General features: G+C 39.5%; 1 protein-coding gene across 1 annotated transcript in view; it reads left to right on the top strand.

Annotated features, from left to right (window-relative positions):
- The first annotated feature begins 2,122 nt into the window (after positions 1-2,122).
- Positions 2,123-26,961, top strand: part of LOC100755537 (A disintegrin and metallopeptidase domain 3) — a 49,506-nt gene continuing 24,667 nt past the window's right edge. The window contains exons 1-13 of the mRNA XM_027395394.1: positions 2,123-2,180; positions 2,536-2,618; positions 4,308-4,363; positions 8,600-8,678; positions 11,148-11,224; positions 12,092-12,266; positions 14,104-14,169; positions 17,318-17,389; positions 17,608-17,774; positions 18,788-18,869; positions 20,877-21,013; positions 22,277-22,463; positions 25,582-25,680. Coding sequence (XP_027251195.1) covers positions 2,123-2,180; positions 2,536-2,618; positions 4,308-4,363; positions 8,600-8,678; positions 11,148-11,224; positions 12,092-12,266; positions 14,104-14,169; positions 17,318-17,389; positions 17,608-17,774; positions 18,788-18,869; positions 20,877-21,013; positions 22,277-22,463; positions 25,582-25,680 — 1,338 coding nt within the window. The remainder of the gene's footprint in view (positions 2,181-2,535; positions 2,619-4,307; positions 4,364-8,599; positions 8,679-11,147; positions 11,225-12,091; positions 12,267-14,103; positions 14,170-17,317; positions 17,390-17,607; positions 17,775-18,787; positions 18,870-20,876; positions 21,014-22,276; positions 22,464-25,581; positions 25,681-26,961) is intronic.

The raw sequence follows: 26,961 nt of genomic DNA, 5'->3' as shown, positions 1-26,961 counted from the left end.
AGCTCATCTGCAGACTTACCAATCACGCCAGACTCAGAAAGGATTTTGAACATCTTTGCTGTCCATGAAGAAGTACTGAGGGCTGTTGGCAGAGCCAGCCCTGTCAGGAAAGTTTTGCCAGGTCTATAGCCCTGTTTTCTCTTTGAGGTGGTCTTGGTTCTGAGGTTCAAGTACACCTTTGGTCATCTCAAAGAAACACGAAGTTTTATTCACCCTTTTATAAATATGGCGACTACCTATGAAATTGGTTATATCTGTATGGCTACAAAGGAATGGAATTTCTCTTTGTCTTTAGTCTGCCATAACCTTCTTGAATACGTACTTAATAAATATTAAAAGAAACACAGTTTTATTAAGAAGGGGACTTTTGAGGATAAAGGGGAGATTTGTTTGGCTTTTCCCTGAAAAATTTATTTTCACAGATAAAAGTAAGTATCTTTTACGGTTTTCTTCTTATGGGTTGACAGCTGTGGTCTGACTATGCACAGTTCTTCTAAATGGACTTACCACTTCCAGTCTTCACGACTAGTCTCATGTCCAGATTATTACAGATTAGGTTTTGAGATACAAATGCAGTACAAAATCCTTGGTAAAGTCATTTACCAATTCAGTTATGCCTCATCATAAATAGGACACCCTTTCTCTAGCTACAATTATGATAAAGCTTGAGGGGGACCTTAGCAGATTCCATGGCCGGCGAGGGTGACGGAGACCGAGGGACAAACATGCCAGGCAGACAGAGCTCAGTGAGTTTTACTAGAAGGGGGTGTGGGGGGGGAGAGGCAAAGAGACACAGAGACAGAGAGAGGACAGAAGAGAAGAGGGAGACAGGAAAAGTCCTGTCTGCCGCAGGAGGACACTAGAAAGAGAGGAGCAGGAAAGAGAAGAGGGCAGAAAGAGAGGAGCAGGAAAAAAAAAAAAAAACAACCATACAGAGGGCTTTCTTTTAAAGGGGTCCTTTGCACCAGGGCTGAGCAGAGTACTGCCTGAGTGCATTCTGCCAGGTGACAGGGGCAGGTCCCATAATGCCTGAATCCTTACAGCTACTGTTGAGAAACGTAGGGAAAAAAAAAAAAAGGAAGCCATCTCCATGCAGTGACACAAAACTTCGTCTGTCTTACAGACACACTTAGGATTTCTAGGCGTGGCATCTCTTCTACACATCTGCCTTCCTTATTTGTACCTGACTCAGATGAAAATATGTATCAATCATATATAACATTCCATGCCTAATGCTTCTTGGCCTTCAAAAAGTTCAAGATTGAGTTAATATTAAATTATTTTAATGCTTACAGTCAGATCCCTTTAAGTGCATCCACATTAATCAGGTTAAATAGTAAACATGGGTTTCTGATCTGAGTTACCTTGTTAACCCCCATAGAATATGGTAAAACCATAAATAACCTATTAACACTGATCATAACTTTCATGACTTATTTTAAATTTCAAAAATGTGTGAAGGTACCAGCCAGGAAGTCATGCATTTTAGGAACAACCAAGTAAAAACCCCATATATATTATTTGCTGTCAATGATTAGGTGATTTTTTTCAGTATATGAAAAATATCTGGCCTTATGCAATGCTGAAATATTAAACCAAGATCTATAACACAAACCAAAATAAATTCCTCTGTAAACAAGAGAGGCTCAGATTTTCCTGTGATTAATAGTTAGCCACTACAGATACTTCTTAAGATGTTTAGATGTTTACTAAGCATTAATGAAAAAAACTTAAATTTTTATTATTGTGTTTCTTTTACAAAATGGGAAAGGTATTCATTTTACTTTACATGTAAATATTGCATGTAAAGACATGCAAGCCAAAGCCTGCTCAGAAAAAATAAATAACTGCTAGTAGGTGGTTGGAAACATTGCTCATGCTTTAGGAGGGTGCTCCAACTCCTCCTGAAGCCCAGGGGTGGCTCCAAGGCATCCTCTGGCCTCTGCAGGGAGAATGCTGACTCCTCAGGGCTCTGATCCCTGATGCACAGAGCTGTATTGTGGGGCTTCCGGTTCGTGCTGGGCTCTGCCTTTCCTGCTTCCCAAGAGCCCAGGTTCAGGGGCCACGAGCTGCTACCGTTTGCACCAACTGCCAACACTGTGGCAAAGCCAGCGGCCACACCATGTTGCCTTTGTTCCTGGTCCTCTCATGCCTGGGCCAACTGATCATTGCAGGCCAGGGTAAGTGAAGACGCTCTGGGCAAGGGACCACCTGTCCACAGGCCACCTGCCATGCTGGCTTCAAGAGTTGCTCTCGGGAGGTGCAGAACAAGGGCTAATGAAGGTGCCCAGAGCCCACCCAGTTCCAGGGTCCAGGGGCCCATCTTTGCCTGGTGGTTGGAGGATTCAGCCCAAAGACCGTTGACCCTCATTTGCTGACTTTCTACAATCAGGAGGACATCTGCAAAGTGGGAGGAGAGGGAGATGGAGAGGGAGCGGGATAGACAGAGTCCTTCAAGTCCCAAGGAGGAGAGCTCAGCCAAGGCAGGGTACTTACTGCTGCGCTTGGGAATACTAACTGTGTCCCTCTCGGCAGAGTCTGAAACACCATTTCTGCAGATCACAGTGCCACAGAAAATCGAGAGCAACATCAAGGATGCCAAGGCAGCCGAAGCGCAGGTAATTAAGAAACCGGATTTGTGAAAAATGATGGGTGTTTATTTGCACTCCACTTCTGGCCCACAGCAGTGAATTCCTACATGGCCTCTTTAAAATTCTGTTCATGACTAATTTAGGAAGGTAAAGACTCATGGTCTGAGGGAGGGCAAAATGTCTCAGTTTTCTTTCATTTTCCAAGTAGTGTGTGAACATTGCACAACTGTTTTATGAGAGACTTAAACGCTCTAGCTTCCAGTAACACTACTATAACACACTAATTATATATCCTTATACTTATATGAGACTGCACTAAATTTCACCTTATTTAATGATTTTTAAACTGACAACATAAAAATCTCCAGGCCTATAAATGCACACACATGTAAATCTCTTGGAAAACAAAACAGTGAATTATAAAAGTCATAACATTATTCTAAGCAATACGGAGGTGTTTAAAATGAGTGTCCACATGAATCTGAGGTACTAATTTTAAACAATTGAATATTTAATCACATACATTTTTGAATGTATATGTCAGTATTGTTTTTCCACCTCTCCATTGCTACCTCATATGTGAGCATTTTCACAGAACCATTACCACAGGACTGATTAAAAAAACAGTTAACAATTTTTGGCCAAGTAGATGAGAATTTTTTCAGTTCTTTCCAAGTAGACAATTGTTTCCTACAAAGTTGATCATCATCATCATCATTCCACATTGTCTTCAAACCTTTTTCCAGTCTTTCTGCTTTTGCTATTCAGAAACAGCTATTTTAATTTAATATATGAGTGTCATCTTGCCAGCCTCTTGGAATTTGTCAGTAGATAATATTCAATCTACAACTCAATAATATTTCACATTCCTAGCCATGAACTTAGCATTTTAATGGTATTTTTATTTAGTATTTGGAGGTTTCATAAATGTATATGATAATATGTTGATCATATCTAACCCCATCCCCCTCCCTTCTCAGCTCCCTGTGGTCCACACCATAACTTCCTTTAAGTGTTTAAATTGATTGTCAAACAAGATTTATGTATATTTTGTCTGTGTATCATGCATGTGTGTCCTTTGCACCTGTCTGTGGGTTTCATGATAAAATTTCACCATATCATCTTATTCTCTCAGGCTATAGTAACTGGAATTATAAAATTTCTTTTCCAATTGTTTGTTATCCAGTTTATAGGAATAAAAATGTCCCCTGTAGAGTTAATTGAATATATCAATCTTGCAAATAATGGCAGTGACCATTTACAATGTGGGTACATTTTATGGCTTCTTTTGAGTGTCTGTGGTTCGGGTGTTAATTTGTAGTAGAAGACATTTGTATTTTATTTGTTACCCCTTTAGGTTCAATGATGACAGTAATAGGGTAATAGGTAACAGTATAGGTGATGACAGTAATAGGTGAGATATATTTTAACTTAAAGCTTTGGAGTTTTTTTGTGTGTGTCATTTTGCTAATTAAATAGCAAAGTGAGGAGGGAATCTGGAATGGAGGAATAAAGCATAAATTGGAAAGGATATATTTGTTCTAGAAGCATGAGAAATGGTAGAGACTATATTGTGGAGTCATTTCAATTTTGGGACATATAGGCTACAATGTCTGGTCTTACATAATATGAATATACACAAATCTTAGCTTGTTACTTTTAAGGAGTTGATATTTTTAATAATGGCTTTCTCTCTCTCTGGACAATTTGCCACAGGTCTCTTACTTGGTCAGAATTGAGGGCAAAGCATACACGTTCCATCTTGAAAAACAGTAAGTGCTCACTCTACCACAGAGCTGTTTCTGGTTGACCTTCTTCAACCATTCATCAAGCTGAGTGTAAATACCCCAATTACTTGCTTTATCTTCTTTAATATTCATGTGGAACTGAGACTTTAAATTCAATAATCTAAGTTCTAACTTAATGATGTCTTAAGCACATGAGATGAATGAAAATTGCCAAAGTCCGTAAAGCATGCAGTCATGCAAGCTATAGTTGTTACCTGCCCATGTGTAACTTTGCACCCGCATACGTTGTTTTGCATAGTTATGGGTTTTCAAGCATCTTACTTAGTACACTACACATGCCTGAGAAAAATGGAGACCAACCAGAAACATATCACTGCCTAGGAAACCAGGTAGACCTTGTAAACACTAAAGTGCAGCTTAAATTGCAAACAGTCAGAACTTGCCTAGGTCATTGATTAAAGAGAATGAAAACTTGACTTATCAAAAACAGTGAACAGACATCAATTGTATGGTCATGGACTTCACAGGGGTAAAGCAGAATGCACCCTACAGCTGTAGCTAATGAAGCACTGCATTCTCACTATCCGTGTCCCTTGCTTCTCCAGGAGCAGCTCCCTTCCAGGCCCAGCTCCCTCCCCTAGCTGCTGCTCCAGCACCAGCTCTGCCCCATGCCCACCTCTGCCTTATGTTCCCTGCTCATATGCTGTTGTTTCTTGATGACAGACTGCATTTCTGTTATGCTCAAATGGTTTTGCCAACCCACCACTGCGTCTCTGCCATTTTGCTCCAATGTATATTCTTGACTTCCCCCTTTCTCCATTAATGATAGACAGTGATGTGGAAATACAGGCCAAATAAACCCTTTTATCCTCAAGTGGGCTTTGATCAGTGTTTTATCAAAGCAACAAAAACAACAGCAACAACAGAAAACAAACTAGGAAAAGGCCCCACTCTCAGTAGGCTAGCTACCATATTCCAGTAGCTCTAGGGACAGAACGTTGGACATAAGCACATGGTCTCTGGGGAGCACTGCTGATGCAAACAACCTGGTTAATGCTTCTAGAGTAGTTTCAATGGTTTTTATTCATCCTGGAGCCTACAAATTAAGTTGCTTATATGTGACTCTGATACTTAGTTTGGCCAAAGAGAAGTTGTGTCTGTTTTTATGCCAGTGCCATACCGTTTTCATTACTATAGCTCTGTGGTGTCACTTAAAGTCTGGGATGTTGTTACCTCCAGCAGGGTTTTGTCTGTTGGACTTTTTAATTGTTCAGGATTGTTTTGGCTATCCTGGGCCTTTTGTCTTTCCATATAAAATTTAAGATTGTGTTTTTCAATTTCTGTGAAAAATTGTGTTGGAATTTTAAGGGAGATTATATTGAACCTGTAAATTTCTTTTGGTATGGTGATCATTTTTAGTATATTAATCCTACCAACCCATGAGCATGAGAGGTCTTTCTATTTTCTGATATTGTTTTCCATATTTTGTCAATGTCTTAATTTCCCATTGTACAAGTCTTTCTCTCCTTTGTTTAGATTTATTCACAGATTTTTTTGAAGCTACTGTTAATGGTCTTGCTTCTCTGATTAATTCTTGGTGCCATTTGTTTATAGGAAGGGTGTGTGTGTGTGTGTGTGTGTGTGTGTGTATGTGTGTGTGTACACGTGTTTGTTTTGTATCCTGCTAATGTGATTCTGTTTACTAGCTATGAAGGTTTTCCAGTGGTAACCTTTGAGTCTTTTATTTATACAATTGTAGCATCTGAAAATAAAGCTACCTTTATGTCTTCCTTTCTAATTTGTAACCCTTCATCTCCTTCAGTAGTCTTACTGCTCTAGCTATGGATATAAGTACTGTATTGATCACTGATAGAGAGAGTGGGCATCCTTGTCTCAAGTCTAATTTTTGGAAATGTTTTGTGTTTTCCTCCATTTAGCAAGATGTCAGCGGTGGACTTGTTGTAAATGGTCTTTATTGTACAGAGATGTGTCTCCTGTATCCCTAGAGTCCCCAGAACTTTTATCACAAAGAGAGGTTTTATTTAATCAAATTCCTTCCTATGTCTAATGAGATGGTTTCAGTCTACTTATGTGGTGGTTTATGTCTATTGATTGATGTTTGTTGAATCATCCTTTGATCTCTGATAAAAGCCAACTTGTTCATAATGGGTAATCTTTCTCTGTATTTTTGAATTGGGTTTCCACATATTTTACTGAGAAATTTTACATCCAGTTTTATCAGAGAAAGGCCCATAATTTTCTTTTTGTGTTGGATCATTCCATGTCAACTTTGGTATCAGGGTAATACTGATTTCATAAAATAATTCAGAAACATTCCTTCATTTTCTATTTTGTGGAGTAATTTGAGGAGTATTGCCATTAGTTCTTCTATGGAGGTCTGGAAGATTTCTGCACTGAATCCATCTGGCTCCCGGGGTTTTTTGATTTTTGTTTTTAATTTTGGAGGTTTTTAATTATTGTTTCTATCTCATTGAATGTTATGGAACTAAATCTAGAATTAGCTTTTGCAGGCTGTATATATTCAGAAATGCAAATCTTTTACATTTCCAGTTTGGTATTGAGATCCAGTGGCACAATTGGCTAGCAAGGTACTTAGATTTTTAAAAGTGTGTTCTTAAGGTGCTCTGAATTTCCTCAGTGTCATAATGTATCCCATATCATCTTCCATTTTATTATTTGGATACTTTCTCTCTTTATTAGGTTAAATTGGCCAAATGTTTGTCAATCTTGTTAATCTTTTCAAAGACGAAGTTCTTCATGTCACTAATTTTTGTAGTATCTTCTGTATTTATAGTTCATTAATTTCAACCCTGGTTTTGATTATCTTTTCCCATCTGGTTTGGGGGTATTACTTGTCCTTATAATTCCAAGGCCTTCAGGTGTAATCATTCAGTTCTTAAGGATCTCTCAGATTCTCAGTGCAGGCCCTTACTGTTCTTAACTTACTTGTAGGACTGCCTCTATGTTCCATAGAATTTCTAACATTGCTTTTTTCTTTTTCATTTGCCACTTTTAGGAATTTCCTAATTTCCCTGTTGACTTCTTTCTTGGCTCAGTGAGTCAGTAGTCTGTTGCACAGTGTCCATGAGTTTGTGTGCTTTCTCTAGTTTCTGTTGTTGGTGTCCAGTTTCACTCCTTTGTGACCCAATAGGATGAGGGATGCCAACTCCATTTTCCTATATTTGTTAAAACTGGCTTTCCTTTCTACTGTGTGGTTCATTTTGGAGAAAGTCCTGTTGGCTGCTTAGAAGAATGTATATCCTTTAGTGTCTGGGTGGGATGGTCTGTAGATGTCTGCTGTGTTTATCTGGTGAGGGCCCCAACATAAGCCCATACTCCAAGAGCTATCTGGTGTTTGACAGAGAGGCCAACCATGCACTTTGGAGCAAAGGCATCATCTTTACCAAACATTACCAGTAAAATTGGATGGCTGCATGTAGAAGAATGAACTAAAGTCTTTCTAAGCCCACAGAAAATTCAACTCCAAATGGCTTTAAGACTTCCGTATAAGACTGATACCCTGAATCTGATAGAAGGACAAGTAGGGAATATATCTGAACTCAATAGGAGCAGACTTTCTGAACAGAATATAAATAGTTGGAAGAATTAAAACCAACAGCTAATGAAAGGGAACTTCATGAACCCAAAGTTTCTGTACAACAAAGAACACTGTCACTGGAGTGGAAAGGAGGCCTACAGAATGGGAAATAAATATTTAGCAGCTACATATCTAACTGAAAATTAGTAAGTAGGATATATAAAGAACTAAAACAACTAAGCAAGCAAAAAAGCTAAACATCAAGGAAGCATACAGTTTAAAAATGGGGCATGGAACTAAAGAGATTTCTAAAAAGATGAAATAGAAATTAGTGTTAAGAATTTTGAGATGGTTTGTGATTTTATGAAAAACATTTGATGCTTATTTATGATTAACCCATTATATACTATACTATAATGTACTCATTATCGAACACTAAAGTTATTAAATCATGAGATTTATTTGTGGTTAATATAAACTAAAACTTATATGAGAAGATGTTTGTATGTATCTAATATACCATTAGAAAACAAGCTAGATAATGAAAAGACAAGTCTATTTAATTTTCAGATATTTTGGTTTATAAGATTTACACTTTAGTTTACTTATTCTGAAAGTTTTTGTTGTTAATGAACTACTAAACCTGTATATTGTTATTAATGATGTATTACAATGAAATGTCATTATTTTGGTTGAAATAGGTCATTTTTACATCCACGTTTTATGGCATATTTGAATACCAAGTCAGGAACATTGCAAACAGACACTTTTTTAGTAAAGGTAAGCTTAGACTTGTGCTGTGTTGACTTGTGTGTGTGTGTGTGTGTGTGTGTGTGTGTGTGTGTGTGTGTGTGTGTTGGGGCGTGTAAGTGGTGGTTTCCCCTTATACATTCATAGTTTTTAATTTAGAAATCGTTACGCATACATTTATATATAGATTGGATATGATTCTACACATGTATGGATTCACACTATGTTACCTTTAGAAATTGGTTTTTGCATTTTACATTTATTTTTAAGTAAGTATTATTGTATCACTTGACCCCTGTCCATTCCCACTTCCAACCTTTCTCCTGCCTCTTCCTTCCAACTGTGGCGATAATGACAAGGTATCGTGGAGGAGCCTAGGCTGGTGGCAAAAATCACAATCCCCCTGCCTCCATTCTTCAGTGCTGGAATTCCAGGTTTGCGGTTATCATGAACAACTTGGATTCATTATTTACAAAGTAGGTGTAAGGTGCTGCTGTTGGAAAGACAAAGAAACACTTTTGAATCTACAGTGCTGAGGTTAAACAGATCCCAAATCCAAAGCCCCCGTTTGAACTGCTAGGAAAGCACGCTGAATAAGATGACTGCCCTGGGACTCTGAAATCCCTTATCTGAAAGTACAATTAAACCTTGTCTGAAGTCATCAGGAGGAGGAAAAGAAAAGGCAGGTTGAGGCATCAGACACACACAAGGCTGGGAATGCTGTCCCAAGGGCCTGAACAGTGAGAGGGGACGGTGGGAAAATGGTGAGAGGAGACTCCAGAGGCTGACTGCATACAGACCAACACTGGAGGATGATGGGTCAGGGGAAATGAGGTAGCACCCATTGGTTCTCTGATGGAAACAGTGGGCTAGCTCATAAGGGATTCAAAAACAACCCCAGGGCTAAAGACCTTCCAGCACATTGCAAAACACAAGCTGAAGGGGCGGCGACTAGATATCTGCATGATACGATTAATTTTGATAAGCATTTATCAATTGTACATATTAACAGGGCCTAGTGTGGTTTTTCCACACGTGTATATCATATCATGTGCAATGAATGAAAACTACTAAACATCGAAAACACAACAACAGAATCTTCTGGAGCATCACCATCCAAGATTTCAAGTTATACTGTAGAGCTACTGAACTAAAAACAGTATGGCACTGGCATAAACACAGAGAACCTCTCAGCAGGCTCCAGTGTAGGTATTTCTGCTGGCCCCTGAGCTAAATGGTATGGTATGCTGCATGGCTCATGTGAGGCTCCTGGGACAGACAGGATTGTCCCTGGTTTTCCTCTTGTTAATTGCTGACCTCGTGCTTCGCTGTCTCACTTCTGTCTGAGTGACTTTTCCTTTGTAGGTATTGGGTGACATCTTACAGGAAGGTACAGTCAGAGATCCCTCGGAACTCTTTTTCTCCCGTGGTTAATAGTGAGTCGGGACCTGGATTACTTCTTTGGGAAGGGCTGTTGGTATCTCTTGAGGAGTAGGCTGCTGTTCCTTTTTGCTTCACATGCGCAGTAGTGCAGATCTCCCTGTCTGGGCAAAGTCCTGGAGTGTGAGTACATTGGGCGTCATGCTGAAGGTGTATGTTGGGCTTATATGGGTTCTGATGACTGCCCTTGTGTCTGTATCCAGTCTATTACTCCAGTTGTTGGTGATGAGGTTTGGAATGGGGTTTATACCATGCTAAATGGAGATCTATACCTGGATGTGTTAATATATAGACAGAGTTGAAGGAGTCATCCAGTTGGAAGTGAAGTTTTACAGTGATAGGAACAAAAAGGTCCTGGAAATCACTACGATGTAGACTTAGGAGGAAGGGATTGTGGGGAAGTCTGGGGATCACTAACACTGATAAAGTCAAAGGGGAAGAGTGTTAACTACTGATGATTTATTACCTTCCTAGTGAGATATTAAGATAAAGCAAGGTGGACAAATGGCACCTAAATAGTTATGGATTTGCAAGATATGAATTTGAGGCTCCATGAGAAAAGCACCTCATGATGACCTGAGTTCCATCCCCTGGTCCCACATGGAAGAAGGAGAAAAGTGACCTCTGGTTGTCCACTGTGACAGGTGCACACAGACATGCAAAATAAATACTTCAAAAAACCCTTCTTGCATTCTTGCATGACTCAGAAAAATTGAATGCAAATGTTCATAATTGAACCCAGCCAAATGCTATAAATCATAAGCTAGTGTGTACAAACTATACTCCTAGGCAATCTTGCTAAAAAGGAAAAGATACCGTTAAATAGGGTAAGTAGTGGTAAAAAAAATTAAGGTTATAGCAACAATTTAGAGAGGAAAGTGATGAGGAGTGAAACATAGGAAGGCACTGAGGATGCATGGTCAGGAGACGAGAGGGACTCTGGACATGGACACACAATGCAATGGCTGATCGTGGATGTTTGCTGACGTCAGGAAGCGGGCATGACCCCGAAGGCGTCCCGTGGGGATCAGCTATGATATTTCTTCTGTTCCTTCTTAGGCTCATTGCTTTTATCAAGGACACGCTGCCGAGATCCCAGCATCAACGGTGACCCTCAACACTTGCTCAGGTCTCAGGTACCACTCTGGAAGTGTGAACTAAGATTGTATGTCAACCCTCAGTTTCTACCATCTTCTGTGAGAACAAAATGAGACAAAAACAGAGAAAGAAAACAGAAAAAAAAAAGAATACAGAGCTGTTGACGGTGGTGGCTGTGTTTGTACACCTCCTTTACTCCCATCTCTCTCTCTCTCTCTCTTGTCCTTTCATGTGCTTTTTAAAGGCCTTTTTGCCTTTTGCCATCATAAAACTTAAGCAGAAAAAGCTCCCATGAGCAGGGAGAGAATTCATATTTTCTATTCACATCAGACCACAATTTTTCTTAAATGCCGTAATGGAGGGAGGATAGGTATTGTTGTAATTTAAGAAAAGTATCCAAGACAAAGATGCCATGAGACAGGGTTCAAGCAAAGGGGTTTTTTAGGTTTTTTATTTTTTTTTTTAGGGAAAGGTATCATAAAAAGGGTAAAGGGGAGGGGGAGACAGGCCTCAGGAGACAGGAGCAGCAGGAGAGAGGAAAGAGGGACAGAAGGAGAGGGAGAGGGGGAGAGACAGCAGAACATAGAGAGGAGAGAGAGAGAGAGAGAGAGAGAGAGAGAGAGAGAGAGAGAGAGAGAAAGAGAGAGAGAGAAAGGATAGGTGGTGGTCAGGGCCATTTTAAAAGGGAAAATAATGAATGTGCACAGGTGGTGTTCTTAGTGGCTGAAGCTGAGGGTGTATCCTGTCACAACCCCAAGGACAGGCCAGTACAGATGCCTGAATACTAACAGGTATAACATTGGGCGTGAAACTCAATAGATAAAGAATTTATAGAAGATACTTTTAGCATGATTTCTCAGTGGGAAGCCTATACTAAATGTGCTTTATTTTCTGTAAATGTTTAGGGGCTTGTTGCAGTTAGAGAACATCACTTATGGAATTGAGCCATTAGAGTCTTCAGCTACATTTGAACACATGATTTATCAAATAAAGAATAATAACATTGATTATTCCCCCTTAAGAGATAATTTAAATTCCCAGCATGAAAGTCAGTCCTACCGAATTCTTGTAAAACCAGAGGTGAGTTTGTCCTTCATTTGTGCATTTTACATTGAAATTTTGAGACTGTGTATATTGGGAAAACAAAGTCAAACTGTTGTACGGTAATTATTTTAAGATATCATTGGCTTCCTCAGGTAGTCTAAAGGAAAGAACAAGTAGACATAATTTTTAAAAAATCATCAAAACTTGTCAAAGTCGTTTGTATAGTGATTTATGGTTCCTTTATATAGATTCTCATAGTTGCTATTTGTTTTGCATGCTGTTAACATACTCCAACCTGGATTTAGAGACTGATACTTTGTATTTTCTTCAATTCATTTGCTTTGAAAAAAAAAGCATTACTTTGCTATACACTTTAAAAGGAAAATGAGTCATGACAATAACCAGGACTTTGGCATGTTTGCTCTCAGATGCTTCACCATAAATGCACAGTCACAAATGTCTAGACTTTTTAAGGAAAAATAATCCAGTCAGGGTTTTTTTAATTGTTTTCATTTTTTCTATGAATATGATTTCATAAACTTGCTTATTTTATGTTTATTACTTTCTAAGTTAAATAATATTGGCAAGTAAATCTATTAAATGCTAAATAAATGGGTGTATAAGGAAAAATTTAAATTAAGAATGGACCAAACTATTATTTTCTCCAGCCAGGAGCTGCCATGGGATGTACTGTCTTGTTTTGCAGTGCGCTTCCACTCTGTTTCTGACATAAATATATAAATGCATACTGATTTTAATTGTAAAGTATATACTTTATACACTTATGGCAGCCTCACATTAAAATTTTCCCTTTAATTGGTAAATTAATTTGATAGAAACAAAAATTAACTTTTCTTATAAATAATGTCAGCCAAGAGCAGGCTCTCTTCCAAAGAGATTGTTGGTATGCATCTTAACATCTCCATTTACAATGTGTGCTCACCTTCTCATTTGAACATCAGTGGCTAAATAAGTTAATTTCTAGGTATACATTCTTATCATATAAAACAGAAGTAAGAAAAAACCTGGTGAATGAAGCTTGAATCTAATTAATGACAAACTTCCTTTCACTATTCCCTTACCTTGTTTTTATTTAATTTGTTGGAAGTGTCGATTTGAATAAAAGTTGGCAAACTAAACACAGAAATCCATAAAACTGACAGTCACGAACTGTTCAACAAGGTTGTACTCCATCCCATGAGAAGGACCTTGTCAAATCAGTTGAAGGCTGAAAAGAAAACTTACTCTCATATGCATAGTGTTTGGATCCAACTGGACCCTCAACATGTCCTTCTGGATCTCCAGATGGGAGCTCCTACCTTGGAACAGGTCCAGAGTTCTGGATTCCTCTTTAGACATTCGACTAAATGGCCTCTATGATCACAGAAGCCAATGCCATACGTATATATGTGCACACATATATGTACATTTCATGTAATTAAATATTAAGTGTTGAAATAAATAAGCCTTGTTACAATAAATGTACAAAAGACATCAACCAATCAGTAATGAGATATAATAAGGTAATGTATTTCATCCTAAAAATAATTAATAAGTAATTCCATACCCATCTTATCTTCAATTGAAGACATTCAGCAAAGGTAAAAAAAATAAAAAAAAAATCACATCAAATTGGAGCATCTTTAAAACAGCCATGGTTATCCTTGTTAACATTATGAGAGCAAACAATTTCTTTCCAGTCAAACTGACTTTAGACTATTTAAAGAATCCCCAGACTATAGATTGTACCTGTCATCCCTGTTACTGAAATAGGTACAGTAAGCAGTCCTAAACCAGGACCCTTAACAGACATGTGGGTACCCGATTGAAGTTTTTTATTATATTGATGGGTTTTTGTTTGTTTGCTTCACAGAAAGCTGAAAATGTGTCACTAATGAAGAGGACGCTGCGGGTGAAGATTGTTATGGATAAAGCAATGGTAGGACTGACCTGTCTGTCTTCCTGAGGTCTTGGTTTTGTAGTGAGATTAAGTTAGGAAGTAAACTAACTTCTTTCCTTCCTTCCTTCCTTCCTTCCTTCCTTCCTTCCTTCCTTTCTTCCTTCCTTCCTTCCTCTCTCCCTCCCTTCTTCCCTCCCTCCCTCCCTCCCTCCCTCCCTCTCTCCCTCCCTCTCTTCCTTCCTTCCTTTCTTCCTTTTCATGCTATCATTGTTCTATGGGTGCAGTGTTTTGCCTGCATTGTGGAAGGCTGTGGACTATGTGCGTGCAGTACTCTTAGCGTCCAGAAGAGGGAGGCAGATCCACTGGAACTGGAGTTGCACAAGGCTGTGAGGGACCCTGTGAATTTTGGGGTTTGAATTAAGGTCCTCTAGAAGGGCAAAGTGCTCTCAGCTGCTAAGCTATCTTTCCAGTCTGCATTTCACAGTTTTATACAAATGTTTTTTACTCTGTTCAAATGTCAGTCATGATGACATGTGCCAATAATCCCAGCACTTAGGACGGGAGGCAGAGAGGCTGAGTTTCCTACCACCCAGGGCTACCGTAAGAAGATCTTGTGTCAAAAGACAAACATTTCTTTCTCTGCTCAAAATAATGTGCCAAAGACTTGCAGTGCATAACGACTTCTCATCAGTCGTCCTTGCACTGGCATGAGGGCATTATAGCAATGGCACATGACTTTGCACGAACAGGGTCTCCTACACCATCGCCCATCCTTAGCAGAGACTAGCAGATGCACCTCAATTTTTATTGAGACTAGATCTCATTTCCATTATACCGGAAGTAGTTCATTAAGTACTAAATTGGATTAAATTTTCCAAATATTTATTTCCTGAGCTTACTTTATGTGTCATAGCCAGCTGGCTTGTTGAGTGGAAGCTCCATGTTTTACGGATGAAATGGCGGTTTGCTAGCACTCCAGTTACTTTGCACTCTCCTCTCCAAACAGTGCTGCACACTTCCTTTCTTCCCCCACCGGGTTGACCTCATTTGGTGTCAGTACTGACTTTCTGTGTCCCCTCAACATCCTCTGGTTCCCAGCATCCAGCCCACGGTGCATTGAGTCACTTAGTCTCATGGTGTGAATCCATTCCACCACCCTCTGCCTCACCACACTGAAATCTCACTTAAACAGTCATTTCTGTTTTGCCTTAGTTAATATTTACATGTACCATAGTCTACAGAATAAATGATTTAATTAATTCTCCAGTTTCTATTTTTCTTTTAATGAAAACACATTTTTCTTTTAATACAATTTGATTATAGTTTCTCCTTCCCCTTCTCCTCCAAGAGCCTCCCCAAATCCGCTCCCGTCCAAATCCACACCTTTTCAGTTTCTCCTAAGAAAACAAACAGGCATCTAAAGAATAATTACAAAATAAAATAAGATAAAACGAAGCCAAAAGAATCAGAATAAGACAAAATAGAAGTAATAAAAGATAGCAAAAACACATATAAAACACATATAGGTCCAGAAACACACAGGATAAAAATAAAGGAATTCCATAAAAACCTTAAACTGGAAGCCATAATATATCTGAAGGACTTGTGATGTTAAAAGAAAATAAAGAAATAATGCCCTGACATATATTATGAGATAGGGAACCTCTAAAGATGCCAATGAGTTCCTTTTGTATTGGCCATCTACTGCTGGGCACCGGGCCTGCCTGCCCTTAAGAGTGGTTTGTTTCCACAGTGAGACTTCCTTGTCAGAAACTAAGTTTTCATTTGCAAGCCATATCCATTGGAGACAGCTTTGGGGTTAGGGATGGGGACATGTGCCCACTTCTCCTTTTAGCATTGGGATCCCATCTGGTGCAGGTCTGTGCAGGCCCTGTGCATGCGGCCTCAATCTCTGTGAGGTCCCATGTGCACAGATCCTGCTGTGTTTAGAAGGCCTTGTTTCCTTGGTGTCTTCCATCCCCTCTGGCTCTGACACTCATTCTGCCTCCTCTAGCCCCAAGGGAAGAGATCAATGGGGCTATCCCATTTAGGATTGGGTATTTCCCTCCCAGCATTTGTCCATTTCTGGGTCTCTGTATTCATCCCCATCGGCTGCCATCAAACAGTATTACATATTTCGTATGAAGTAGTCTATGTCCGATTAAGCAACATTGCCAGGAGTTCATCGCTCACTTTCTCCTGAGCTTGTGGAAGAGTCTGCAGCTTTTGTTCATTTGAAATTGTCTTAGCCTTTCAGTTTTGATCATTTTAGCCTTTTAAACAGTTTTGGTTTGGGGGAAAAAATAGACCATTAAACTTTGAGAAAGTTGTAGCAAGAATACCTCACAGAGCAGCCTTGTTCTTGTCACTTGTGTCACCGTCAAGTAGTCTTCTGCTGTCATCTGTGCTGTCTCCATTTGAATTCGAAGGCAATTTTTCAGTTACATCACAGGGATTATGATGAACAACAGCACAGCAGCATTTCCTGACTCTGAGGATGAGCCCTCCATTGCCCTGCATTTACACAGCTGGTCTCAGTAAGACTGTGTTTTATACTTATGCATAGTCTGTCCTTGCTACTTACAAGTTTCTATGCCGGCATATTAAAGCTAACTTTTGCCTTGGTGTCTCAAATCTCTACTGTTAATTTTCTCGCTACTAAATATAACCATGTAAATTATAAATGTAATTAACACAATCATAAACAATATTTGCAGACAGTATGATGACTATCATCTCCTTATATGAAGGTATACTCTGGTAGCTGTCCACTAGCCGGGACACACGGTGAGTTTCCTTAATTGCAAAGCCCGGATGATAGAGACGTGAGTGCGGTCACAGTGAGTCAGTGACTAGACTCCTTGATTTTGTCCTCATCAGTTATGTGCTCTGGAACTTTAATACATCCAATCTTAGTTTCTGTGCCCCTGAGGAGGAAGTTCCTCACAGCTATCCCTTCTAATAGTCTTAATCATTAAGACCCTGGGGTTTTGTGTAAAACACAGGATAGACAGTAACTAGGAAACTTTAACAGGCACGGAGGATTAACTGACAACCAATTTTCACAAATTTTCACTTTGCCTCTTCAGTTGAATACTGCACTATTTTAACATCTGTATCTGAAACTATCAAAGAGTGATTGTTTGATCAGTTATATTGGTAATCGAGAAACAAACTTGTCTTTCAGTTTGACCATTTGGGCTCTGAGATGGGAGTTGCGGTTCAGAAAGTTGTTCATATGTTTGGTCTCGTTAACACCGTGAGTACTTCTGCTGTCATTGAAGTAAGAGAATAACGCTAACCCACTGACAGGGTTTTTGTGAGTAGCCGTGTGGCTTTGTGAAATGTGTACTCCTCCCTGCACTTTGCCCCATGAGCTGGGTTGTCTCCTCATAGCAATCAGGTGAATGGAAGACCAGCATTCACAGACAGGGCAGGATGACTGGCCACTCACACTGAAGAGTGTCCTCTTTTCAGATGTTTTCCGAGCTGAAGATGACAGTGATGTTAACCTCTCTAGAGATCTGGTCAGATGAAAACAAGATTGAAACAAATGGGGATGCTGATGAAGTTCTGCAAAGGTTTCTGGTATGGAAACAAAATCAGCCATCTGAAAGAGTCAAGGTTATCACTTATTTACTCCTGTAAGTACTTTACCTACGACAATGGGGACTTGACTAATTGTTTAATGTCAGCTGTCAAAGTTGTGTTTCTGTAACTGTGCCAGCATAAGCAAAATGTAAAGATCTGACCATGTAGTCAATTGCAGTTCCCCCCCCCTCCTAGACCCTATCACTCCATTCCACCTTGGCACTGAGGTGGGAGTATGAAAAGCAGCAGGGTGAATGTGGGCCTCTGTGTTTATAAAGACCTCACCAGGAAATGTTCATACCATGATGTTAATGCTATGAAAACAGTAATTACCCATTTTTCATGTTGCTGGTTTAAAAGGTAAATAACTGAACTGGACCAGCCACTTGCCTGCACCTATGGCTACTCCCAGTTTCTATAGTGACCTGAGATGTAGCTGTTAGCTACTTGCTGTGCATGCTTCAAGAGTCTTCATGTGGGCTTCAGCATTGCTCACTCAATTGGTTTGCATGGAAACAGGAGACATTCACTCCGGAAGATCTCAAGAGCTATAAAAGGACCATATGTCTTCTGTTGCCTCCTATTAGGTTCAAGGTCAGGCTTGGGTATTTGAAGGCAACACTAATGGCTAATTTCTGCATACTACCTCTTTTTTTTTCTTGATGTACCTCTCTTTCTTTCTCCTTCACCTCTGGTTCAACACTGTATAAAGACTTGTCCAATATGTGAAAAGCTTGACAATAAGATAACACTGGCCTTTAGATTTTAGAGTCAATGTCCATCCAGTGATGGGGATCCTGTGGGACAGGTCATGGAAATACTATGTGTCTCTAGGTTTTGGATAGGGTGTCATAGAATCTTAAGCATCAAATTAACTTAAATTCCTATCAAATATGGAGGACATACTATTTGTGTTTTTACTAATTAATGAATTGTTGGTAGCATGAAGCATATGGCATGCTGAATACCATGTTTTAAAGATACAAAACTTCCAGAAAAACACTGTTTAAATGTCCTTTCTAGCAACATTTTGGAACAAGTGCACTGACATAAAATTTCACTTTAGGTATAAGGATTACCCTGATTATATGGGAGCAACATATCACGGGATGGCCTGCAACCCAAAGTTCACAGCAGGAATTGCTCTGGTATGCCTTCTGTTGTCCCTGTCCCTTGAAAGAAAAGACAAAGAATGCACTTGTATACTTTTGGCAAATTTTTATAATAGTACTTTTTTAGGCTTTTAATCTTATAACTTATAAAAGAGTTGGTCTGGTTGGGGGAAACACCCAGAATTTGTGATTTTAACCAGTTCTGTGGTGCTATTGTAAAATAAGTCTCAAGATATGTTCACCTTATTAAAAATGAGTCTTCATATCAATCAAGAAAACCACTCCTCTGTCCCAGGTGATGGCACTCCATGTTCTGCTTCTACTGTTAGAACAACTTTGGGGTCTACATGGAAGTGGGATGGTTCGGTATGTCTTTCTGGGACACTGTTATTGCAAGCAGTGCAATTTACTTAAAGTTCTACCTATCCCATAATGCATGCAAGATTTCCTTTTTAATGACTGAATTAATATATCTATTCTATCAACAGATCTTTCCTTTATTCCCCTGCCCTTGTTCTTTGCCATACTTCAATGCACAAGATAGAGCAGATACCTCTTTGAAGTCCCAATATGGGTCAGTCTAGGTGTCTGCCCAGAGGTCAGCTTGCTGAATTATGTATCGGTCTTGTTATTAATATTTTTGGGACTATAATATTGACCTTGAAAGAGGCTATACCAGTCTATAATCCTTTTGCCAACATATAATTAGCTGCATAGTCAATGAAACTTACTTTATTTTGTTTTAGTTAATAGAGACAGTCTAATGTTCATGATGTTACATCTTCTCATTGTTTTATATTTGTTTCTGACATCTCAAACATGCAATACCACTTCATTTACTTGATAGACTTTGGCACATATTACCAGAGAAATAGCTATTCAAGCATTTGACTTATTTTTTTTAAGTGGTTTCATGCTTTGTTGTTGGGTTGTGGGCATTCTCTACATTATGGATATTAGCCCTTTTTCAGACATGCAGTCTCTAAATGTTTCTTTTATTCTATTCCTGTGTGTGTTTGTCCTTGCTTTGGTTTTATCATGACAATGAAACAGGTATGTTTAAGACAGTGGCAGGATTTTCTTTGCTCATTCTCACCTTTGCTCCCATCCTTCTGGGATATGATGGTGACAACATCCTGAATCTTCCCCATTATCTTCTCTTTTATAGTTGTGAATTTCTCACTTAGGTCTTGAATTTTTTTTTTAGCTAGTTTTTAGATATAGCAAATATAAAAATCTAAGTGAATGTTCTTTTTCATGTGGCTGTTCTGATTTTAATCCACTCTGCCAACCTACACATTTATTGGGGGATTATTAATTCATTTTGTATTCAAAATAGTTTGTGGTAGGGAAAGATTTCATGCTGCCATTTTTGCTATCATATAGATTATTTTCCTGTCTTCCTTAGAATCTATACAATATAGATTCTAGATGTTTTTACCCTTCCTGTCCTCAATCACTGTCTTGTATGTGTTATTAACTTTTTGGTGATCTTCTTTGATTCTCTTTCATTACACATATATTTCATAGATTTTGTTGTTTACCATTGCATTTGGCCAAAATATTAAATTTAAGTCAGTTATCAGTAAAATTTTATTTAAATTAAAAAAGTTTCCTCAGACAATTTCTAAAGTAAAAATTGATTGCCAATTAACACTTTCATGATCTAAATTTTTCCTAATTATCATCTCAAAAAATAGTCATTAAGATTATTCTGCTTCCCGGGATGTTTTTATACTTTTTTGAATTCTATACAATAATATGCCATAAATGTAAGTTTTTATGCAGCAACTTTATTTTTCCTATATGTCAGCTCCATTTGGACTAAAAGATTACTACTTAAAAAGGAATATCACAATTTGCTCATTTTCTTTTGCATTTACATTCTTAAGAGTTTTGCTAGTCTATTTTCTTGACTTTGCATTGTCGTTTAGGAACCATTGCCAAATAAAGCCTGACAAAGCAAACAGGAAGAAGCAGGAGGATTGCAGGAGGAGGAGCAGGAGGACTGACACACTAATTCTGTTCCTTTTATCTGCCTAGCACCCAAAGACCTTAACCGTGGAGGGCTTTGCTGCTGTCCTATCCCAGCTGCTTGGGATTAACCTGGGCTTAACATATGATGATGTCTTCAACTGCTTCTGTCCTGGAAGCACATGCATAATGAACCCTTCAGCAATGTAAGGGGCCTTTCCAGGTCATGTCTCTGTAGAAGCTTAGGAAATACTTGCTGTGTTCTGACATACACTTTGTCAAAGTATCACCGATTAAGAACAGCTTAAATGAATGCATCCACAATAATTTAAAGCACACAGAAGAGGACAAGCTCATGGTATTACAGAAAACATGCTTGCCAGTTCTTAAGAGTCAACAGCCAGTACGCTGCTAGTATACAGAGTGAGTGGGAGTTTATGGGCTCTTTTGTCAGCACTGTCGATATGCTTCTATGGAAGAAACACAACAATGCTGAAATAGAGAAGGCTCAAAGTCTCAGCAGACCCGAGGATAAGGAAATTTAGCTGTGTACATTGGGGCACAGGGAGATAAAAGTTTACAAAAAACTTAGAAGCTACTGAGACTATAAGGAAGAGTTATTGTAGGGAGACCAAACACAGTCTCTGGGGGAGAGGAATGTTCTCATAATCATCCATAGGAATTTATTAACACTGAGAGTAAGGCCTTGGAAGAATCACTTATAGACAGGCTCTTGACTATCACAGTTCACTACTAAATCTTGAAATATTCTAAACAGTTTCATTTGTTGCATCTGGCTTACTATTAGTTTTCTGTTAGGCTTTCCAAGCCATTGGTTAAGATAAGCTGTACAGATTGGACTTCAAGCCAAGTGTTCTAGAATGCTCAAACCTTCAGCCAATGGGAGTGAATTAAAATTATGGGCAGATGGTGTTGAGAGAAGTCATGAGGTGAAAGGAGAAGCTATGGCCCCTGGGTGGGGATGGGGGTTGCTGAATGGAATCTTCCCGAGGGAGGAGGAGCCTGTGGGATGAATGAAGGAGACTATGGAAGCCATGAGTTTTGGTCTCCCCAGAGGCTTTCATGTACCAGAGAGGGAAAAACTGAACTGAGGGGGGGGGAAGCCCTCTTCATTACAAGGCAGGGGGCATGGCAGCTATCCTACTCCACACCTGCATTCCAGCTTCTTGTAGTGATAATTCTGTTGAAACTAATGTGCTGTTTTCATTTGTGCCCTGAAGCTGAGGCCTCGAGCACTCTACCTCCCTCCACTTTCTGTATGTTGATCCTAACAAATTACAATAGAAAGAAATGCACTGCTTTGGTTATACCTGGATAGCATTAAAACTAGAGGTGACTGTCTCTCCTGGTTGGCTCTCCTTTAAAGTGACTATTCCGGGAATCATACACTTTGTTACTTGGATAACAGTTGCATTTCATTTATCTGAGGGATATTAATTTATTTTTAGACGTTCCCAGGGAATCAAGGTTTTTAGCAGCTGCAGCATGGATGCATTCAAACAGCTGGCTTCACAGCCTGATCTAGACTGCCTCCGGGAGAAACCAGAGCCAGAGTTTGAAGCTCTGCCCCAAGTTACAATGTGTGGCAACAACATATTGGAGGGATCAGAGGAGTGTGACTGTGGCCCTGAAGAGGTTAGTGAGACTGTCCCAACTCATTCCAACACTTGGTCTATGTGTCATATCCACTCTTGTAGATTTGCATGTAATGGAAAAAGGGAGAACATCATTTGACAGCAGGCACTCAAGATTTGTAGAGTATGCGATGTTTGTCTTTCTGGGTGTAGATTACATCATGATCAATCAAGGTCAGAGTTTTGGGGGCCAGTCCCAATGGATACATTTATGGAACACTACCATGGCTAAGTCTCGGGACATTGTGGAAGAGAGGGTAGAAAGATTGTAGGAGCCAGAGAATCGGGGAGTTTGCTATGAGATTGTGTCTCCTAGTGATATAGGACTTGTATCCATAAAGTCTCACCAACATGACTGTCTAAACATTTGGTGAATGAGGTGGGCACCAATGAAAGTGTTAAAGCAAAAGGAGAAAAGCCCATGAGGCCTCAGCCCTACACAGACCTGCCCATGACTAAGGAATGCTGAGGGGGAGAAATAATCTTCTCCAGGGAGGAACACAGCAATTGGTTATCCAATACCAACATCCGGCCCTGACAACATACATGCAAGTAACATTCCATAGACAGGGCAGGAGATATTTAAGAATATATATGTATACACACACATGCATGTATCAACAAATAATGTATATACAAATATGCATATAATAATGATTGATGGGAAAAGAGGCCATGAAGATGAAAGAGAGCAAGAGGGGAGGGCTTGGAAGGACAAAGCAGAATGGAGAAATGTTGTAATTATACTATAATCTCAGAATAATTTATTTATCTTTCAAAACATTATGTGGGGGTTTTACTTTTTACTACCATATTTTTCATTATCTAAGACAATTTTCAAGTGCAAACACATTTGGATAACATTCTTACCTTCTTTTAAGTCTCTCTAGGGTTTCCAACCTTCCTAATGCTTTAGCCCTTTAATATAGTTCCTCATTTTGGGGTAACCCCCAATATTTTCATTACTACTTCACACTGTAATTTTGCTACTATTGTGATTTGTAATGTAAATATCGGATACACAGGCTATCTTATGTGCAATCCCGTGAAAGGGTCGTTTGATCCCCCAAGGGGTTGAGACTCCAGGTTGAGAACCACTCTTCCAGATCCTTTCCTAATTCCAACCTACCAAACTTTAAGTTCTTTCTTTGAAAATAAGTAAAACTGCCATACAAAAAAAAAAAAAACACAAGCCAAGAAAACAAAATAAAACCACATGCAAAAAGAGAAAAATAAACATAAAAGATAAATATTTAGAAGACAATTTGAACTATATCCATGTGGCAAAATGGTAGTCACAGGTTCTCTCTTAAGGCCTATGACATGCCCAGAAAGGAGTTCTTGGCTCCAATTACAGTGCCAGGCATTATCCCTGATCACAAAGTAGTTGGTTGCCCCTATAATGTTCATGCCACCGTGTGTTTCTCATTAAGCCAAATGTTTTAGCTCTCAAGTTTCATGGGTAAGTAAGACGGCTGATGGCTGTTCATTCCTTAGTAGCCTGAATAGCATCTTATGAAAGCTAGCCAGTAGGAAGGAGGTCAGGCTTGGTTCCTCCATGTCTTGTGATCAAAGTATGTGATATCTTCAGAAATGGGGTCCTTTCATCAGGTTCTATTGGATGGAATAGCAATGGCAATGTAGTGTGTGTGTGTGTGTGTGTGTGTGTGTGTGTGTGTGTGTGTGTGTGTGTGTGTCAGATTCTATGAGACCCATTGACCAACAACTCAGAGGGGCTACTCCACACCTGCTAAGTGAATTTTTTGTGTGATAACCTATGGCATCTGAAAGAGGCATTATCCCTCTGTGTGGTATAAGTGCATCTAAACTCATATGTATATATTAGGAAACTTTGAAAATAGCATATTTTTAAATAATCTATTAGTTGTTATTGTATAAGCATTCTATAAGAAAGTATGCATTAAAGATAATAAAATGACATCAATCCACTGTATTGGGATGGTCCAGTAAGTTTGGGAAATGTAATACAGGTATTTTTTTCTTTCTGTCTTCCAGGATAATGGGTTTAGTGTATCAAATATTAGCTATATACAAATTCAGCAGTTTTATGAGAGTCATACCACCATAGATTTTCATCATTTGAGTCAATTTTTGTATCGTAGCTTTTAATAAATAGAAGCTGTCAGAGTCAGGATAACTTATTTCCCCTCCCCTGTATGATATCCAATTAATTGGGGTAATTTGTTAAAAAGACTGCCTTTTCCAAATTAGCATATCCTGGTGCCTTTAGGAAGAAATGATTAATTGTCTATTTTATAAATTTAATTTATATTTTGAAATAGTATATGCTTTTAAGTACTAATTGCATAGTGTGTGTTTTTCTTAGTCCCCAAATAAAGTTTTTTCTTTCTTATGACCCCTGGTTAAGAAAGAGCAACCAGAGTGAGTAACACAGTGTGATGAGAGGAGTCAGAAGGGGGAGAAGAGTGTGTTCAGGGGTCTATTATGTTCTCAGTAGAAAAGGCGAGCAAGGGACTGCAAGCAGTAGGACTGGTGAATTTGAATACTAAGGGTTGGCTCTTCCCTCACAGGTAGGTCCCAGTTGCCAAGTGCCTGTCCCAATTTGTAAGAGCTTGACAAAGGAGGCATTTGGGGGTGTACACTTTGGTTTGGTCAGTTTGAATGTAAAAGCTGTTGTAAAAAAATGGTTGTAACCATGTAGCTTATTTAAAGAAATTGGCAACAAATAAAAAAACAAACAAAAAACCAAAGATGAAAGAAAACACACAGGAGCCTTGACCTAGCCTAGACACACAGGATGAAGTGAAACACCATCATCCCCCTGCCTCTGTCCCATGGTCAGGGATATAGCGATGAGTGCATGTTAACCTGACTGGTGGAGGGCTTGTCATGAACACTAGTGTATATTGCATAATTCGGTGACTTTGGCCACAGTGTAAAGAAATGCTAGAAACCTTTAGCTCCACTACAACTTTAGGAGCCCACATATTTAGATACGCTGTGTTGTTGGCAGGGCTGTGACTATTAGGGGATGCCTGTTAACTAGTGAAGATTTATTGGGAAGCCCACAATGGGATAAAAATCAGATATCCGATTTCTAACTCCTACATTGACCTGGACCATGTTTTCTTCTCTAGACATGTATCCATAAAAATTGCTGTGACCCTGAAAAATGTACTCTGGTAAGGTCTGCGGAATGTGGAACAGGGGCCTGCTGTGACAAAAGGACTTGCAAGGTAAGCCTCACACACAGAACCTTTCAGGAGTCTTTAGTATACTTCTTTCCTAGTTTTTAGAACCATCCTTCAAATGCTTTAATTTGCATTCTCTTTGGAGAGCTTTCTTTTGTTCCTAAGTCTTTTTTATTAAGTTCTTTAATTACTATTCATATTTACATATCCACCCCCATTCCCTTGCCCTCCCATCCTCCCATGTTCCCCACCACCAAACTCCTCCCCAGGGATAGTGAGGCCCTCCACCCAGGACCTTCAAAGTCTGTCATATCATTTGGGAGGAGGGCCTAGACCCTCCTTGCTGTATCTGGGCTGCAATAGTATCCCTCCATAGGGGATGGGCTCCCAAAGTCTATTTGTGCTCCAGGGTTAAAGACTGGCTCCACTGTTAAAGGGCCAATAGACTGTCTTGGCCTCCCAGCTGGCACCGACATTCAGAGGGCTTGGTTCAGTCCAATGCTGTTTCCACAGCTTTATGACTAGGGTCTCCATGCTCTCACTAGATCAGGTCAACTGTTTCTGTGGGTTTCTGTAGCACCATGATGGCTTCTTTGCTCATCCTTCCTCCCTCACCACAATTGTATTCGAGAGGTATGGTTCAGTGCTTAGCTGTGGGTACCTGTTTCTGCTTCAAACAGCTACTGGATGAAGGCTCTAGTAATGGTAACCAAGGTAGACACCAATCTCATCATAGGGGAAAGGCATCAATGGCATTTTCTCCAATACTGCTTGGATTCTTAGTTGGGGTAATCCCTGTGGATCCCCTAACATTTCCCCTGTGCCAGACATCTCTCCCTAACTGTATTGTCTCCCTCTATCAAGGCATCTCCTTTCTTGCCCTCCTCTATTCCTCCCCTCTCTCAGGCCTCTTGTTTTCCGCACCCCCTTCCCCTGCTTCCCTTCCCACCTCCCCCCTCTCCACCCATGTCCCATAATTCCACTTTGTTCAGGGGTTCTCGTCCCCCTCCCTTTCTTCAAGGTATTATGCAATCTTCTCTTGGGGTCCTCCTTGTTTCCTACCTCCTCTGGCACTGTGGATTGTAGACTGGTAATCCTTTGCTCTATGTCTAAAAATCATATATGAGTGAGTACATAGCATGTTTGTCTTTTTGTGACTGGGTTACCTCACTCAGGATGGTTTCTTCTAGTTCCATCCATTTGCCTGTGAATTTCAAGATTCCATTGCTTTTTTCTTCTGAGTTGTACTCCATTATGTAAATGTATGACATTTTCTCTATCCATTCTTCAGTTGAGGGGCATCTAGGTTGCTTCCAGGTTCTGGCT

This window comes from Cricetulus griseus, assembly GCF_003668045.3.
Source record: "Cricetulus griseus strain 17A/GY chromosome 1 unlocalized genomic scaffold, alternate assembly CriGri-PICRH-1.0 chr1_1, whole genome shotgun sequence".
In the NCBI taxonomy this organism is placed as follows: Eukaryota; Metazoa; Chordata; class Mammalia; order Rodentia; family Cricetidae; genus Cricetulus; species Cricetulus griseus.
This window is presented reverse-complemented; position numbering and strand designations above follow the sequence as displayed.